General features: G+C 34.1%; 1 protein-coding gene across 3 annotated transcripts in view; it reads right to left on the bottom strand.

The window, feature by feature from the left end:
- The window catches only part of DIAPH2 (diaphanous related formin 2), a 1,049,860-nt gene that overhangs the window by 742,837 nt on the left and 288,533 nt on the right, over positions 1-18,490 (bottom strand). For all 3 annotated transcript variants that reach the window (XM_038587833.1, XM_038587834.1, XM_038587835.1), the window contains 4 exons: positions 10,713-10,787; positions 10,560-10,629; positions 6,356-6,492; positions 4,583-4,691 (listed from right to left, as the gene is read on the bottom strand). In XM_038587833.1, coding sequence (XP_038443761.1) covers positions 4,583-4,691; positions 6,356-6,492; positions 10,560-10,629; positions 10,713-10,787 — 391 coding nt within the window. The remainder of the gene's footprint in view (positions 1-4,582; positions 4,692-6,355; positions 6,493-10,559; positions 10,630-10,712; positions 10,788-18,490) is intronic.

The following is an 18,490-nucleotide window of genomic DNA, read 5'->3' as shown; positions in this document are numbered from 1 at the left end:
TGAGCACAGTAATAGATAATTTACAAGTATTCTTAGAGTAAAATCCCACTACTTGAGAACCACTATGGAGAAAATCAAGCTACAAAGAATCAGCCATATATCTGAGGGTTTGACTAAGTAAGCATCAACACTTGTTTTTACACAGAACTCTTTAGTTAATCCCCACAGTCTTAAACCAAATATCCTAGATATAATTGTTTACTTGCTGACTCAAAGGTATGATTAAATATGTAAGTTAATGAGCTATGATGTAACAAAGAGATGGCTTCAGGACTTACTGAGGTGTGTAGGGCTATTTACTTAGTTATAATAAGAGGAGGTACCATGTACTGGTTAAGAGCATGTACTCTGGAACCAGATACCCTAGTGCCTAATTTAGACTTTTGCCTCCCCTTGGAAAGTTATCTAACCTCTACAAGTCTATGTATTCATCTATAAAACAGGGATACTACAATCTTTCTCATTGAGTAGTTGAGGTTTAAAATGAAGCAACATATGTAAAGAATTAGAACACTGGTACATGACTTATAAATGCTATCTTTAACTTCTTATTTTTGTAATGCCTCTGAGACATCTAGCTAAGCATTTAGACATGTAGATTTGAATAGAGAGATGAAATGGACTTAAAATTATGGGGAATCAATAAAATATAGCTGGATGTTAAAGCTAGAGAAGCAACTGAGAATATTCATTAGAAAGATAAAATATGTATAAGTATACATGTAAATGTACATATGTATGTCTAAACAAGAATGGTAATAGAGGAGGGCCAAGGATAGAGAAAACAAAGTATCCAAGAAGAGGAGAAACACATGAAAAAGAGAAAAAACAGAAGTAGTCAGAGAGCAAGGAGAGAATGGAGTTCATAAAGCCAAAGGCAGTAAAATTTTCAAGGAGGGAGGTGAGTAATAGTGTCAAATGATGAGGACTAGAAAAAGGCCATTGGATTTTGAAATCAGAGGATCACTGATGACCTTTTTAAAAACTGTGAAAATGTTGAGTTATAAAAGGTAACTTAGGAAACACAGAAAACAAGTATAGATGATTCTTTGAGACAAGGACTATAAAAAAGATGAGACGCAGGTTTGAAGAATAAGTAAGATCAAAAGGTGTTGTAGTATGGGTGAGAAATGAGAATGCTACTAAGCTGAAGGGAAGTCAATAAAGAGAGACCATATGAAGATATATGATTTATTGTCTATCTGCTTCCTGAACTATTGAAGATGATGAAAATCCCATCACAGGTACAAAATTCCACTTTAAAGATGAGCTAGAAAACCTCTATGAGAAGTTAATAATCAAAAAAAAAAGAAGTTAATAATCTGTTTTAAAATAAAAAAAGAGTAAGTGCATATAGTTGTTATTTAAAAACATAATTAGTGCTGTATTTTAACAGAATCACTTCCTGAGGCTATAATAACATTTTGAGAAGTCTCAGGATACTACAAAAATAGAAAAAGTAATTCTGTTAAAATATAGCACTAACTATATTTTTTAAACAACAGATTTAAACTTTCATTTTTCATTCTGTATTCTGAATGTTTTTTGAACTTTTAGATGATGTTTTTTCAATCACATGAAATAGTCCAAATAAATCCACTTCACAATTCTCTAAGAGTAATAGTCTCTCTACATAACAAATTACTAACTTTTTAGCTCATTAATAGGAAATTTCAAATAATGATTTGCATATGTTTGCATCTATAATCAATATTCAACAATTTCTTAAATATCTAGCAAGATGCTTATAATTCTATTTGCTACCTGCCAATTTTGCCACTTTATTATTCTATTTAGTACAATTTCTTGAAGGCTAGCAATTGTCATTTCTATCTCATTGGTTGGGGTAAACTACTCTATGGAGGGATGTCATTTTGAAGGTCAAAAAATGCAGTATACAACTGTTGCATCGGAAAGACCTGGCTTCACATTACAGCTATATCCTTCAATAGCTGTGTGATTTTGAGTGAGTCATCTGAGCAAGTAATGAAAACTCTGAATATATCTAAAACACTTACTGATGTGGGAAACAAATGCAGAAAAAAAAATTATTAAATTTCCTTACTACCTACAGTCCAATGACAAGTCCTTCAAACAGGCCAAGTGACATTCTTTTAGGGACTCAGCTGCGTCCATGTTAATACTTTGCCAAAGGCTAAAGGGAATCTCAGCCTGATTCCCAGGATCCTGTTAGATCTGCTTTAACATATAAAAATTCCTTTAGAAATTTCCTTTATCTCTAAACCCCCAAGATCCATGTTGGCAATCATCTCCCACACATATGGCCTACCAATATACATCTGAAGGGTCTCATGACTCAGGTTTTATTATACAGTCATAAATGACCTTTTCCCAACAATTGCTAGCCCATTCAAGGTCCTGGAAACCTTGCTTCCAAAATTCCTCAGAGACTTAAGCTATTCCTAATTCCCTCCCAACTAGAAAGTATATATAATTGGCCACGCCCTCATGACCCCAATGCAGCTCTTTCTGCCCACGGGTCCTACCTATTCCCTTGCTTTAATAAAACCACTTTTTTTTTTTGCGCCAAAGACATCTCAAGAATTCATTCTTGGCTATCAGCTTTGTTTTTTTTTTTTTTTTAAGATTGTATTTATTTATTCATAGAAATGCAGAGAGAGAGAGAGAAAGAGAGGCAGAGACACAGGCAGAGGGAGAAGCAGGCACCATGCAGAGAGCCTGACTTGGGACTCAATCCAGGGTCTCCAGGATCACGCCCTGGGCTGCAGGCGGTGCTAAACCGCTGAGCCACTGGGCTGCCCTTGGCTATCGGCTTTGAACACTAACATCTTTCCTATATCAACATTAGAAGGAAATGTCCCAAATATTAAAAATACAATACAGTGGACATAAAAGACACACCATAAAAGTTTATCAAAAATCATCATCATAGTTGGAGAAGTAACAATTAATAAAGATCCTTAAATATTTAAAGAGAGATTATAGTTTTGTAACACTATAGTATTTTCTTTGGACAAGCCAATTCATCTATCTGCTGTAGTTTCAAACTTTGGGAAAGAAAATACTAATACTTTATAATACAAAAAAAAAAGGAGAAAATAAATTGTTTTACATCAGAAGAGAAATCTTAACATTTAAACACTCATTACTAAATAATTTGATAAAATTAAATGTAGAACCATCTTCTCTTTGATGAAGGAGCAGGAGGCAAACTAAGGACAAAGCACAAGCTGACACCCCACAAACCCCATCCCAACTCCCAAGTGGGATAATAGAGATCACAGTCCTGCAAGACAAGAGTCTCCCTCAGTTTACAAATGTCTTAGTGATTTAAAATAAAAAAACATTCTTATCAGTAACTAATTTCCAGAAGGAAATGTAGGTAAAATTAAATGTCCTCAAAACCTGCAACCCACTGACAAGTACTTGAGGCCTGCTGAGTTTAATGCTCCCCAAGGAAGCTCCCAACTTTCTTAATGTCAATGCCTTGCTAGAGGGAAAAACAACCTTAGCTTGACAATGGCAAGGTCTCCAGTATCTTGTAGGTCCTCTTTAAATTATGAAATTATTTTGAAAACTCCCATTTCCTTACCTACCCTAACTTCCAAGTATATAATCAGTCACCCCTCACAAACCTGGTGCAGCAGCTCTTTCTGCCCTGCCCCTGTGCCTTAATAAAACCACCATTTTGCATAAAATGGATCATTTCCTGAAACCATCCAAGAAAAGATAGTGAGCTTTGTCCTTTTCTAAATAAGACATTTAGGCAGGCTATAAACAGGGCTATTAGATAGACTCTAACCAAAGAATTGCAATTCAGTCCCCACCCCTCTCTGGTGAGTCAGGGTTCTGAACACTGTGTGAATGGCAAGAAGTAGTTTTCCTTAATTTCTACAATAAGCCCAAAGACTTCATCAACATTTGTTAGGATAATAATATTGGCTGAACTGCTTACCCTGTTGCTCTGATTATTGCTAAAGCTTTCATTTCCGTGGTTTATTTTGTTATTTACTAAATTTATTCCAAATATTAATCACAACCATATTCACCATATTTATAGTAACCAGCAGAACTTTTTCTAATTTTATTTTATTTTTTTTAGCTCACATTTTTTATTGCAAGATTTTCTTTTTTTTTAATTAATTTTTTATTGGTGTTCAATTTACCAACATACAGAATAACCCCCAGTGCCCGTCACCCATTCACTCCCACCCCCCGCCCTCCTCCCCTTCTACCACCCCTAGTTCCTTTCCCAGTTAGCAGTCTTTACGTTCTGTCTCCCTTTCTGATATTTCCCACACATTTCTTCTCCCTTCCCTTATATTCCCTTTCACTGTTATTTATATTCCCCACATGAATGAGAACATATAATGTTTGTCCTTCTCCGACTGACTTACTTCACTCAGCTTTTCCTAATTTTAAACAAATTGTTATTCTCACAGACAAAACACTTCTAGCTTGTAGAAATGACTAAGCAACAGGAAGAATTGCACTTTTTTATTCCATTCTATTTAAATGATAGCTAAAAAGGAGTTGGCATCATACAAATTGAGTACTTCAAATATAACTCCAGAAGAAACTTAAGACAAAACCCACTCACCTGTAATTGCAAAGCCTCATGATTTTCTAATCCTTCCACAATTGGTGAAAATCGTTCCTTATTATTTCTTTCTGCTGCTATAGTTATAGCTCCTAAAAGTTTATCTAGACTATAGGGGGAAATATTAGAAATGAGAAATCCATCTTACACACACATTATGAATACGGGTTATCTATTTTTTTCAGTTTTATTTCCTTTCTGGCATTTGAAGTTTATAAAGACCACTACAATTTAAGAGTTGAGTTCCTAGCCACATATTTCCACAAATCAAATATTGGTAGCTTTAAATAAATTTAAGTCATCAAAATGAAAATAAATATATTTATGAGTCATTAAGGAAAAAACATTTTCTGGGTAATATTTTTTAAAAGATACTTAGTTACTAAATATTGAAATTTAAAATTCCAGGTTTGGTATTTCATGTGTTAACATAAATATTAATAATAATTAAGCATAATATGACAATTATTAAAATTTTATTCACATGTAAACAGACTAATCTTAAAGTGCTAGAAAGAGCAAATACATTTGAAAGAACTTAAAAAAAACGACATTCTTTGAAAACGGAACAAGAAAAACTGAAAGTCTAGTAATTAGAGAAGCATCTATAATTACCTACATAAGAAAACTATTTAAAATGAACAAAAATATTGGAAACTATTGCTATAAAGTGTCTGAAATCAAATTAAACTCTATGTAGTATATGTGCTTATCAAACTAAAGCTACAATTATAACAAATACATCAGAATAGATTATATTATATGAATTAAATATTGAAATTCCAGTTGACAAGAAAAATATTTTTTACTCATGTATCAACTGATTTTCTATAAAACCTAGGGAAATCTTACTTTTTCACATGTTATTTTATTCCTTTTTCTCACAGAGATAAGAATTAATGCTCTCTGATAATATTTTTGTGTAGTGTTTGGCTTTTGGTCTGTAAGGACACTAAGCATCATTAAGCAAGATCTCATTTTATTCTGTGAGGTATGGAAAACTCAACATATTAGCATATTAAATCTTTGCATGGCCCTGTTCTAATTCAAATTGAAATTATTACTATCACACAAAATTTCAGAAGAAATATTTTAATTCATGTACTTAGCAGATATTTCATTTGTTATCACAATGGTTCCTACTAACTGGGCATATTAATGACACCATATGTGAAGTTTTGCTGCTCAGTCAATATTATTTCCATAAGAAGGTATGAACTACTGTACATTCAACAATTTGTTAAAATTAATGGATACATGCACTCTGAATAAATGCAGAGTCTTTTTGTTCTTTTTAACAGATTAGTTTACTTCACTGTATGCGTAATTACTTCATTTTTTCACTTCTCATAGGTAAATAAAGTAAAATAACTGCTTTAAATAAAATAACAGCACACAAAAAAGCATCCAGTCAATTCAGTGAGTTAAATAAGTAAAATTTTGTGAAGTGCATATGTGAGAGATATATGTGTATGTGTGTGTATTTAGCCCATTTTTCTAATAATTTCTTTACCATCAACTAGATAAAATTCTATTCATTCATTTTGAATCCAACTTTGAAGAATTTCCCATTAGGATTCTATCTGTTTAAATCTATTTGTTTCAAAAAATTTTTTAAGAACTGTAAATAGATAAGATAAAATGCCAATAAATTATTCTCTAAAATGTAATAGAATTTTCATGCAAGTTATCAAATGAAAAGCACAAAATATGGACTTGTTAATCTAAGTGCCATTTTCCATGCTGTTAATATAATAATATGGCAATGCTTACATGTTCTCTTCTCCAACAATGCAAATAGCAGAAAGTATTTTTACTATTTCAGTCATCATGTTGGGTTGTTTGGGATCAATTGCTCTTGCCAATAGCAAAAGACTCCTTTCATCGCCTAGAATCCTTTGCAATCCAAACTAAAGAAAAAGAAAAAGAACCTTCATTCAAAATGTCTTTGTAACACATCTTTAATTTAAATTCTTTTTTTTTTTTTTTTTTGTTTATGATAGTCGCACAGAGAGAGAGAGAGAGAGAGGCAGAGACACAGGCAGAGGGAGAAGCAGGCTCCATGCACCTGGAGCCCGAAGTGGGATTCAATCCCGGGTCTCCAGGACCGCACCCTGGGCCAAAGGCAGGTGCCAAACCGCTGCGCCACCCAGGGATCCCCACATCTTTAATTTAAAAAGCAACTTACATTGGTCTTCTAAAAACCAACACCTCTACAATGAGGTTCTACCAAATTACTTGAATGTTTTTCAAATGCAGTTACTTTTTTTTATTATTTTAAATACCTATATCTTGGAGTTGTTTAATTTTTTTTAATAATAAATTTATTTTTTATTGGTGTTCAATTTACCAACATACAGAATAACACCCAGTGCTCATCCCGTCAAGTGCCCCCTCAGTGCTTGGAGTTGTTTCTACTTTTTATTTCAAATAACTATATCTTGGAGTTTTTTCCCCATGATCAGATATGATCTCCATTAGTCTGCCTAAAAACTCCATAAAGATTTGGGAGAAATATGTGAACAATCAGTATTTCTTCAACAAAGGAAAACATGTAAAGTACATACTCATATGATTTTCTGAAGTAATTCTACCTATGTCATTGGGTCTCCCTGGGGATGCATGGAATTCATAATTAAATTCTCTAATATGTTTGTATGGAAAATTAAACTGAATAAGAAGGGTAAAATGTTGCAAAGCTTTTTTGTATACTAAATGCCAGTTAAAGAAGCAATAAACCTCTATATTAGTTCTCCCATACCATCTGTTAACCTTCCTCTTAGAGGAAGCTGTGCTGCATTACAAAAGCTATGAACCCAAGGAAATGGTGCCTAGGTTTTAGTAAGTGTCACAGTCAACTTGGCAAAGGAGACACCATTTTCATTTGTTTTCTAGGCTTGAAAACACAAGTGTGCATTATAAGAACGAATAGGTAAGTAAATGTTTAAAAAGGCTAAAACTTGAATTTTTTCACTACATTTAGAAGGTATTTTCTTTGACCTTTGTCCCACAAAGTATTTTTCAAATTTCTTATGAAATGCTTGCTTCTTTTAACAGTTTAACAGTAAAAATACAACAACATTTCATCAGATCAAAATTGTTATTTCAAGATTAATGTTTAGTTAATTACCAAATTATTGAATATTTTCATGGTGCTTAATTTAACTTCCAAAAGAATTTGGGGGGAGAAGGGAAACACAACTAAAGCTCTTAAATGTAACTTTACCAGAGGTCATAATAAATAATATATACAGAGACAAGGTAGAAAAAAATTGAAGAAACAAGATAAAAAAGAAGGAAAGAAAAAAGAATAGGTAAGTATGTATGAAGGCAGCCAGTAGATACTAAATAGTAAGGAAAAGAAGTGAAAAATGCTTGTGTAAAACTAAGAGAGGCTTACCATGCAGTTACCAAACTTAAAATAAGAGTTTTAAAAATCAAATAGATGGGGGATCCCTGGGTGGCTCAGTGGTTTAGCACCTGCCTTCAGCCCAAGGCGTGATCCAGGAGTCCCGGGATCGAGTCCCGCATCGGGCTCCCCGCGTGGAGCCTGCTTCTCCCTCTGCCTGTGTCTCTGCCTCTCTCTCTCTCTCTCTCTCTCTTTCTCTCTCTCTCTGTCTCTGTGACTCTCATGAATAAATAAATAACATCTTTTTAAAAAATAAAATAAAAAATAAAATAAAAATCAAATACACTGAGAGTAAAATTCTTTAAATTTTCATTTATAATTTAAAAGTAGTTTCTAATACACAGGGACCTACTGAAAATAAAAATGAAATAAATAATGAAAAAACATCAATCTAAATATAAGAGCAATATTACAGCAATGAAAGTTAAGAGGCAATGTGTTGCTTTTGAACTATTATGATGCTATTATTCATTTTGTATTAAGGAAAAGAGTTTTTGAAGAAGGCAATCTAAACTCCTTGGGGCCAACAAATGTGAACTTTAAGTCATTTCAGATAAAAGTCTCATGCTTTGATTATGACAATTTATTACAACATAAAGTGGATATATCACTATATTTTTTTAAATTTTGAATGTATACTTCATGCCTATTGTTTCACATGCCTATAATTTAAAATATTCAGTTTATTCATATTCTGAGTACTTATATGCAAAAGATTAGCATGTCCTAACTAAAGATTAACCTTCGTTTAGAACAATCTAAGTCAAATCATCATGTTCTTCAAAACTGTCAAATAAGTCATAAGTAATTATGTATTGACATATCAACTTAAGTCTTGAGGGAAAAGCTCTACAGGAAATCTCACTATTATGACTTTCTCTAGTGACTATCTTGATTATAGATATTTATTATCCTGGTAAGCTGTGAGAATTGACAATGCAAGTTAAAACAAAGGGTTCTTTGTCTAATTTTACACATGAGGGGATGAAAAGCCAGAAACATCAAGTGATTTTCCAAAGGCTACTCCACTTAGTGGTAAAGCATGTACTGTATCTCCCAATTTCTAATACTGCACTGTTAGGTTATTTCTTTGTTTCCCTCAACTGAAGAAAGATTCATTTTGGGAGATACAATGTTCATTAAGTGCTTTCTTGTTAAAAGATAAGATTCTGCATAATTCTGTTGCAATAGACTAGGGGCACAGAAATTGAGAAATTTTGTAGTAATGGTGATGGAAATCTGTCTGGCAGAGACTTCCAAGAACAGAACAATTAGCATACTCAATACAAAAGTTTTACATCAACTAGCTAGCATCCACTCTATATGACAAAATTTCTTTGTTGATACACATGTGCATAATATATACATATATAATCATATATAATCCCATGTTTAAGAGACTGTTTATATTTTAAACAGAATCTAATTGCATTATTACTAACTATATATTCATATTACATTAACAACTACATTTGGCTAGTTTTTGGTTATTTATTTATTTATTTATGAGAGACACAAGGAGAGATCGAGAGAGGCAGAGACATAGGCATGGGAGAAGTAGGCTCCATGCAGGGAGCCTGATGTGGGACTTGATCCTGGGACTCCAGGATCACTCCCTGAGACGAAGGCAGGTGCTTTAACTGCCGAACCACCCAGGCGTCCCAATTGTTATAATCATTTCCACCAAATATTTGAGATTATTAAAACACTAAAGAGAATTATACAATTAGTGAATTAGTCAATTTTATTTTAGCTACAGGAATATAGAGGAAATCATGTCTAATACAGTAACAAAATAGTCTATATAAAAAATAACCATAATTTCATAAGCTAAGCACAGATTATTTTTATTGTTTTTAAAGATTTTATTTATTCATTTAAGAGAGAGCAAGCATGCCTGTGTACATGTATGGAAGGGGGAGGGGCAGCAGGGAGGGAAAGGAACAGACTCCATGCTGAGCAGGAGGCCCAATGCAGGGCTCCATCTCAGGAACTGAGATCATGACCTGAGCCTAAATCGAGAGTCAGACACATAACCAACTGAGCTACCCAAGCACCCTAAGCAAAGATTATTTTTAGAAAAAAACCCTTGTCTAGAATTCATAAAGTCCCTCACATTGCAGCTGCTATATATATATTTTAAAAACCCTTCTGTTTTCCAGAAATGTCATGTTTATTAACTCATTGACATTAATTGAACATAAAATAGAAATCTTCACCTTATAATGTTAGCAAACAAGTCAAACAATAGCTTTGAATTTTCCTGTTCAATGGAATAAGAATACTGTAAAAAATGGTATTCAACATACAACATTTAACCATAAAACGAAAAATATTATCTAATTTGGAAATATATTTATGCATTTCCATAATTGTAAAAACCTACAAATAAATATATTGTGAAGCAAAGTATATTCTTAAAAATATTTCAATGAAGCTGATGATGATTTGTATCATAAAGAACCTTTGAAAACCAAATAAGCACTTACAATGCTGTCTGTTTCATACTTTCATACACTGTTGGACAAGCTCTCACATTTATGACAGGCAGAAATAAATACTACTTACCTTATTATTCATAAATGCTTTGAGGCACTGAATAAGTTTATACTGATTCTTCTTGTCTATATTTTCTTGCCTGAATAAAGAGGAAATAAACATGTTATGTTGTGCTTAAAAATATCCCCTTTGGTGATTTTCTTTTTTACTGTTTGTTCTTACTGTTTCTTGTCCAGAAGCTTTTCCAGCACATCCAATAAGAGTCCAAGACCTTCATGTCCAAAGTTGTTAACCCAGCTATGAAATAAACAAAAAATATATATAAATAAGTCTGTATATTTAAAACATTCAATACACAAAATGAAATTTTGATTTTCAAATCTGATATTCCTGTCTTTTTATCATTTGTCATTTTTTCCTCTTCCATTGCTTTAAGTATTGATTCTATGAATATGACTCAAAGATCATTTTTACCTCAATGCCAGACTTCTCACATTTTAGATTGCCCATTCTGTAGTACTTCTTTGGTTGTTTCACCAGCATCAAATACTTAAGCTGATATATATAAGCCAAATTTATCTTTCCCTGTGTCTCTGTTATTCTAAATCAACTCTTCTTCCACTCTTCCATACCCTGTTAATAATACCACTATTTTTTGAATACTTCAGACTTGAATTACTGGCATTATTTTTCATCCCCACCACTTTCACATTCTGTTCATTCATTCAACAAATATTTATTGAGTACCTACTAAGTATCAGCCATGTTCTAGGTGATAGAAATATAATAGGCAACAAAACTAAGTCTTTACTTTCATGTAGCTTACTATCTAAAAAGAGGGAGACATATCATAAACAAACAAGTACATAATAAAATGTCGGTGCTTTGGTGCTATGAAGAAAATTCAACTTTGGTAAATGGAATAATGAATGCCAGGATGTGATTTTTTAATGTGTAGTCAGGGAAGATTGTTTGTTAAGGTGGCATTTGAGCAGAGCCTTCCAAGAAATGAGGGCTTTCATAGTAGAAGGATTAGAGACAAATCAAATACTGAAGTGGCAGCTAGTATGGCTTGAAATATTCCAAAAACTGTAAGGAGCCCTTGTGGCTGCAGCTGAATAAGCAGGCTTGGAAGAATGGCTGGAAATTAAGTCCCATGTGTGCTAAAAGGCTGGAAGACTAATCATGTAGAGCTTGGTTTGACTTTGTCATCCAGCCATAAATATTCTACTTCTAAAATGACTCTCACACATTTCCCCTCCCCTCTTTTTCATTTATTCTGCTGACATTCTAGTTTACCCCTAGTGACCATTTCTTTAATGTGACAGGAGTCTCCCAACTAGGGTCTCTACAGTTTCATTCTTTTCTTTTATTCATGTTACAAAAGGGTGGATAAATTTGCACTTAACTAGTCATATATCCAAAAATTTCCTTTAGGCTACTTAACACATTTCAAGTCCCTCAACCAAATATTCTGATCTAGCCTCAAACCTATCTTTACAACTATTTAAAAAATAACACAAATATTCAGAATCAACCCCATACACAATATATTTGGAACCTTATTTTAAACAAATTCTGCTTTAATTTCCATAGTAGAAATGAGAAAAAAAAATCAACATGGCATTGTAATAATTGGCAGCAAGCTACTATTCAATTGAGGCATGTAATCAACCAGTACAATGTGCTATTTTCTCTAAAGACTCTCCATAATCAGTGGCATGGTGGTGAAAGAAAAAAAGGACATCAGTTCTAAGTATGTCAGCAGATATCAATCAGTACAGGACAATATTCCTTTACAATAACATTAAAATAATGAGAATTCTGAACAAATTGGTATCAACAGCTCTTGGTATCTTCTTTGGCATTTAGGAAGATAAAAATATGATTTCCTTAAATTTAATACTTATAAATTGTTTTCTAAGATCCTAAACTTTGTCTTCCTTTTACACCCAGTGATATTAAAATTATTAGAGTTATTTCTTTCTGGGTCTAGGAAAGTGATACAAGAACATGACTTCTATTTGTTCACTTAAAATTAGTCAACCACATACCCCAGACTTCTTCAAATTATGATACTTTAGTTTCACTGAGTGAAAATTACTATTGGTCTGAAAAAAATAAGGATAATATCATGAAACCTAAGCATGAGAAGGCAGACCTTATTTATTAAAAATTAGGTAGTGAAAAGTCTTAACAGAATATTTTAGGCCAGTGGGCAAAGGAGGCCACAAAAGTGGCCATAAAATAATGAAGCAGTTTAAAAACAAAATGTTGGCTACTGTATATGTAAGAATTCTGATACTACAACACCTGAGGCAAGCATAAATCAGTGATTGTTGAGGTCTGTGCCCTAAAACAGCAGCATCAGCAACATCAACATCAGCTGGGAACTTGTCAGAAGTACAAATGCTTGGGCCCCACCCCAGACCTACTGAATCAGTAACTCTGGAGATGAGGCCCAACAATTTGTGTTTTAACAAGACCTCTAGGTGATTCTAATCATGTTTGAGAACCGCTTACATAGAACACTATCGTTCTCAGGCAGGACTCAGGCTAAAAATTCAAGATTCCTTTATACACCCTTTCAACCATACTGTGAACTCCCACTGCCACAGGACAGAGATGAGGAATTCAACCCAAGCAAGCATATTTGGTATATTTTACAGGGTACAAATTCCAACTCTGAGTAATTTGTACTAATTGGAATATCTAGAGGTATAAGTTCACAGTTGACTAGTCGATTGAAAATCTGCTCTGGGCAGCCCGGGTGGCTCAGCAGTTTAGTGCCGCCTTCAGCTCAGGGCCTGATCCTGGAGACCCAGGATCGAGTCCCACATCAGGGTCTCTGTGTGGGGCCTGCTTCTCCCTCTGCCTGTGTCTCTGCCTCTCTCTTTCTCTGTGTGTGTGTGTGTGTGTGTGTGTGTATCATGAGTAAATAAAAAATAAATAATTATATATATATAATATATATATAATTAATAATAAATTTAAAAAAATCTCCAGAAATTGGAAATAAAGACAAATAAAGATATAAATTTCCTGTAGTATCTCATCCCTGAAATAAGAAATTGCAATTTATCATGGACTCTAAAAGAGACATAGAAGCAGCAGAAGACAATAAAGAACCAAAGAGAATAAAAAACTGGGAAGGAGGATGATCTCTTATTATTCTCATAACCACTCTGAAACATAAGGTATTTTCCTTTCCTTTTTATTGAAATAATATTTACATATAGAAAATTCATCATTTTGATAAACGTATACTACTGCAACCTCCAATATAAAAAAGATATGCAAGATTTCCATCATTCCAAAATATTCCCTCATTTCTTTTTACAGTCAATCCCCATTCTATACTCCCAGCACCTGGGCAATATTTATCTAATGTGTGACACTAGCACTGCTTTTTCTACAATGTCTTTAGAAATGGAATCATACAGTACATACAGTATGCAGGCTTTGTGTCTAGCTCTTTCACTTAGCATAAATATGATTTTCAGCCATTTTGTTGCATACATCAGTAGTCTATTCCTTCTAATTGTATGGATATACCACAGTTGTTTTTTTTTACCATTCATCAGTTGATGAATATCTCAGTTCTTTCTAGGCTTTGATGATTATGAAATAAAACTACTATAAATATTCACATGTATTTGTGCAAGTATATAATATCATTTTTCTTGGGAAAATAACTAGGGGTAGAACTGCAGGGTCTCATGGTAAGTATGTTTCACTTTCTAAGAAACTGCTTTCCAAAGTGGCTATCCTATTTGCAATTCCTTCCATTTTAACAGCTTCATTTTATACAAATCCTTCCCAACATTTCAAACTGTCAATTTTTTTTAACAGAGAGAGAGAGAAAAAGAGAGAGAATGTGTGTGTGCACATGAGTGGGGGGAGGGGCAAAAAAGGGAAAGAGAATCTTAAGTAGGCTCCATGCCCAGCACAGAATCCAATGTGGCGCTAGATGTCATGACCCTGAGATCATGACCTAAGCCAAAATCAAGAGTCAGATTCTTAACCAACTGAGCCACCCAAACACCTTCACACTGTCAAATAATTTTTAAATTCAGCCACTCTGAAAATTGTTTTCACATAAAGAAACTGAGAAGCAAAGTAGTTAAGAAATCTGCCAAACATCACTCAATAAGTAAGTATCAGTTCTAGGGCTCGTACCCATGTCTAACTCCAAAACTCATGTTTATTTCAACCATACCACTAGAAATTATTAATAGGACCAGAACTTGATTTTTCTATAACAACCTCTGCTTATGGCTTCACCAATATCACACTATAGAATTAGTGTTTAGTTCCAGAACTGCACTGAGTTTATATCTATATATATATCTTTTTTTCTATATATGTATTTTACATCTCTATGTATCTTATATTACATCTATGTGTAGACACACAAATATATGCTCTGCTTTATTTAACAACTTACTTCTCATTTAGAAATGGTAAGTATTTTCAGCCTAAGGTTTTACTGTCTCTTAAAGTCTTAAGCTTTATAAGAAATATACTAAATACTGTTAAGGAAAGATGTCTTAAGACTCCAACAAAAACTTCCAATAAGATTTAGATAAGGCAGCTTACTGAAAAGAATAAGGCCAGAATGTAGCTTATACTGTTTATTTTTTTGGATGGACTATATATTTTACAATCTCACATTTTAGGTGTTAACATATTGGTGGTTTTTTGTTATTAAGTTACCCAAGTCAAAGAGTTATCCTGACATGCTACACAACTAAAATGATACTTGTGGCCATTAGTTGTGAGGATGCCAGGTATAACAAATAAATCACCAAACAAAAAGAGTATAAAGATAAGTCAGGACTATTCATTTGTAAGTGAGCAAGAGGCCAGGATTATATCTGAAGAATGAAAAAGACACCAGGAAGATTATCTAGGGAGCAAGAGAACAAACCCACAATAGGGCTTATACACAATAAGTTTATACTTAAACTTAAGTATAAAAGGCTTGGCTATATCCATCAAGGAGTCCAACATCTGGTCCAATGCTCAAGAAGTTAAAAGTTAAAAATCCTTCCACAAGCTTACTCAAAGATCAGGAAAATATCCCATCACCTATCAATGGAACATGCTGTAAGCTCACACAGTGGCATGTTCAAATACGTAACTTTTAGAAAAAAAAAAAAAAAGATCTAGGATTCAATCCCATCTCTACCATATTCTAGTTGTGTTATTTTTGATCAACTACTTGAACTCTCTGAGCATGTTTGTTATCGTCAAAATGGGGATGAAAATACTACCTAGACTGATTCTTTGTGACTATTAAGTCAAATAATGTAAGTGAAGGGATCCCTGGGTGGCGCAGCGGTTTGGCGCCTGCCTTTGGCCCAGGGCGTGATCCTGGGGACCCGGGATCGAATCCCACATCGGGCTCCCGGTGCATGGAGCCTGCTTCTCCCTCTGCCTGTGTCTCTGTCTCTCTCTCTCTCTCTCTCTCTGTGACTATCATAAATAAATAAAAATTAAAAAAAAAAAAAATTTAAAAAAAAAAAAAAAAAAAAAAAAAAAAAAAAACAAATAATGTAAGTGAAACAGGATTGTGAAGCCTGTATTAAACTTTTGAACGTGTTAAAAACCAAAAACTTCATTGATTTCTGAATGTTCGAGTCCAAATTACAATACGAATTTTAAGCATAAAGACTCCATTTCAATAACATAAAAAATAACATTTCATCATTTATTGAAAAGCAGTTTAATTGCTATGAAATATGCAGAGGAATCTAAACAGACAGTAGGTTTTTCCATTGATGTATTTTTTTAAAAAAAGATTTCATAAATTAAATATTTGATACGGTGCCTGGCTGGCAACTCTTGATATCAGGGTCATTAGTTTGAGCCCCATGTTTGGTGTGGAGATTATATGTTTTTTTTATTTTAAATAAATACATAAATATTTGATACCCATGTTACCTCATATGTTTGACTTGTTACTATTCAACATTGCATATATTTATTTTCCATTATATTTACTGCTGGCTAATTCACACTGGAATGGACATGGAAATTACAATGGTAAGAGAAAAGGAAGTGTGGAGAGAGTAAGTCTGTTTATAGATCATACATAATCCTAAAAATGAATTATATCAAAATATATTAAGATTTTATTTTTTTAAATATTTTATTTATTTATTCATGAGAGACACAGAGAGAGAGAGGCAGAGTCATAGGCAGAGAGAGAAGCAGGCTCTATACAGGGAGCCCAATGTGGAACTCGATCCCGGGACTCCAAGATCACGCCCTGAGTCAAAGGCAGATGCTTAACTGCTGAACCACCCAGGTGTCCCAGAATACATTAAATTTTTAAAAGAGAAGTCTATCTCAAGCCTTCACAACTTCAGAGGTTCTTGTTTTTAAAGGTCCCATTTATATTAATCATCATGATCAAAGGAGAAAAAACATATTTAATAAATATGTTCCGAGAATAGGAACAGAGACTTGAGCTGAGTGCAGCAAACTTTCTGCTGTACTTTACTAAAGACTCCAAACCACTACATGGTTGTGTGAGTGATTTCTGGGACAAACCAACATCGGACACAGCACAGTAAAACCCTCCCCAAGATGATCAATGAGGTTCCTTGCCACATGGATCTCTAACATTCAGAGTTTTGAAACCCAGCCACATGCCTGGAATAAAACACAAAAGAGTATTGCCACAGACAAGCAGACAGCTTGGATACAGGCAAATGAAGGCAGGGATCTGTTGGAGACCAGGAACAAAAGAGGCATAATTGTTAGCTCTTCTGTGAGGGCTTCCTGAGTAGTTGTGGGCATGAAATTCCAGCACTGGTGGTGACAGAGCAGAGCAATGCCATTCTGCACCCTCCTCCACTCCACATCAACACTAACACTGAGGAAATCAGTGACACTTCTGGGTGGGCATATGTGTTATGAGGCCAGAGCCATATACAACAACAGTTGTGCCCTGTAGGTACAACTCCACCAGGGAAAGTCCACCAGAGAATCAGCACAGCAAACCCCACCCCCAAAGGACTAGCACAGAGGGACGCCTGGGTAGCTCAGGGGTTGAGCATCTGCCTTTGGCTCAAGGAGTTATTCCAGATTTCCAGGATCAAGTCCCACATCGGGCTTTCTGCATGGAGCCTGCTTCTCCCTCTGCCTGTGTCTCTGCTTGTCTCTCTATGTGTGTTTCTCAGGAATAAATAAATAATATATTTTAAAAAAACAATACTAGCACAAACCTCTCTAATGTATCAAGTATATTTATCAAAAGATACTGCAAACCATCATCTCTAAGGGAAATAAGATCTAGCTTTGTTTTTTTTTTTTTACTTTTTTTTTAATGAATCTGGCTTGTTTTGGCCTTTAATTTTTATAATTTCTAATGTTATTTAAATTCATTTTGCCTACATATAGTATAACAGCCAGTGCTCACCTTTAATAAGCAGAGCAAAACAAAAGAGGATCTAGGTTCCCCCTTTTTTTCCCCTGGACCTCTTCTTAATATAGCCATTACTCTCAGGAGCAAAAATACAACAGGATATTGTAACAATCCCACATAAAAAAACAATGACTCGGAAAAAATGACAAGACTAGGGAATTCACTGGAAAAGAAGGAACAGGAAGAAGTCACAGCTAAGGACTTTCTCAATACAGATAAGACTAAGATGTCTGAACAATAATCAGACTTTTAAAACAATAATCATAGCATTACTAGCTGGGTATGAGAAAAAGCATAGAAGATGCTAGACAATCCCTTATTGCAGAGATACAAGAACTAAAAACTAGTCAGGATGGGGATACCTGGGTAACTCAGCAGTTGAACATCTGCCTTCGGTGCAGGCATGATCCTGAATCCTGGGATAAAGTCCTACATCAGGCTCCCAACAGGGAGCCTGCTTCTTCTTCTGCCTATGTCTCTGCTTCTCTCTGTGTTTCTCATGAATGAATGAACGAATGAATGAATGAATAAAATCTTTAAAAATAAAAACCAGAAAGGATGAAAT

The sequence above is a fragment of the Canis lupus genome, chromosome X, assembly GCF_011100685.1.
Source record: "Canis lupus familiaris isolate Mischka breed German Shepherd chromosome X, alternate assembly UU_Cfam_GSD_1.0, whole genome shotgun sequence".
In the NCBI taxonomy this organism is placed as follows: domain Eukaryota; kingdom Metazoa; phylum Chordata; class Mammalia; order Carnivora; family Canidae; genus Canis; species Canis lupus.
Note: the sequence above shows the minus strand (reverse complement) of the source record. Positions and strands in the feature narration are given on the sequence as shown.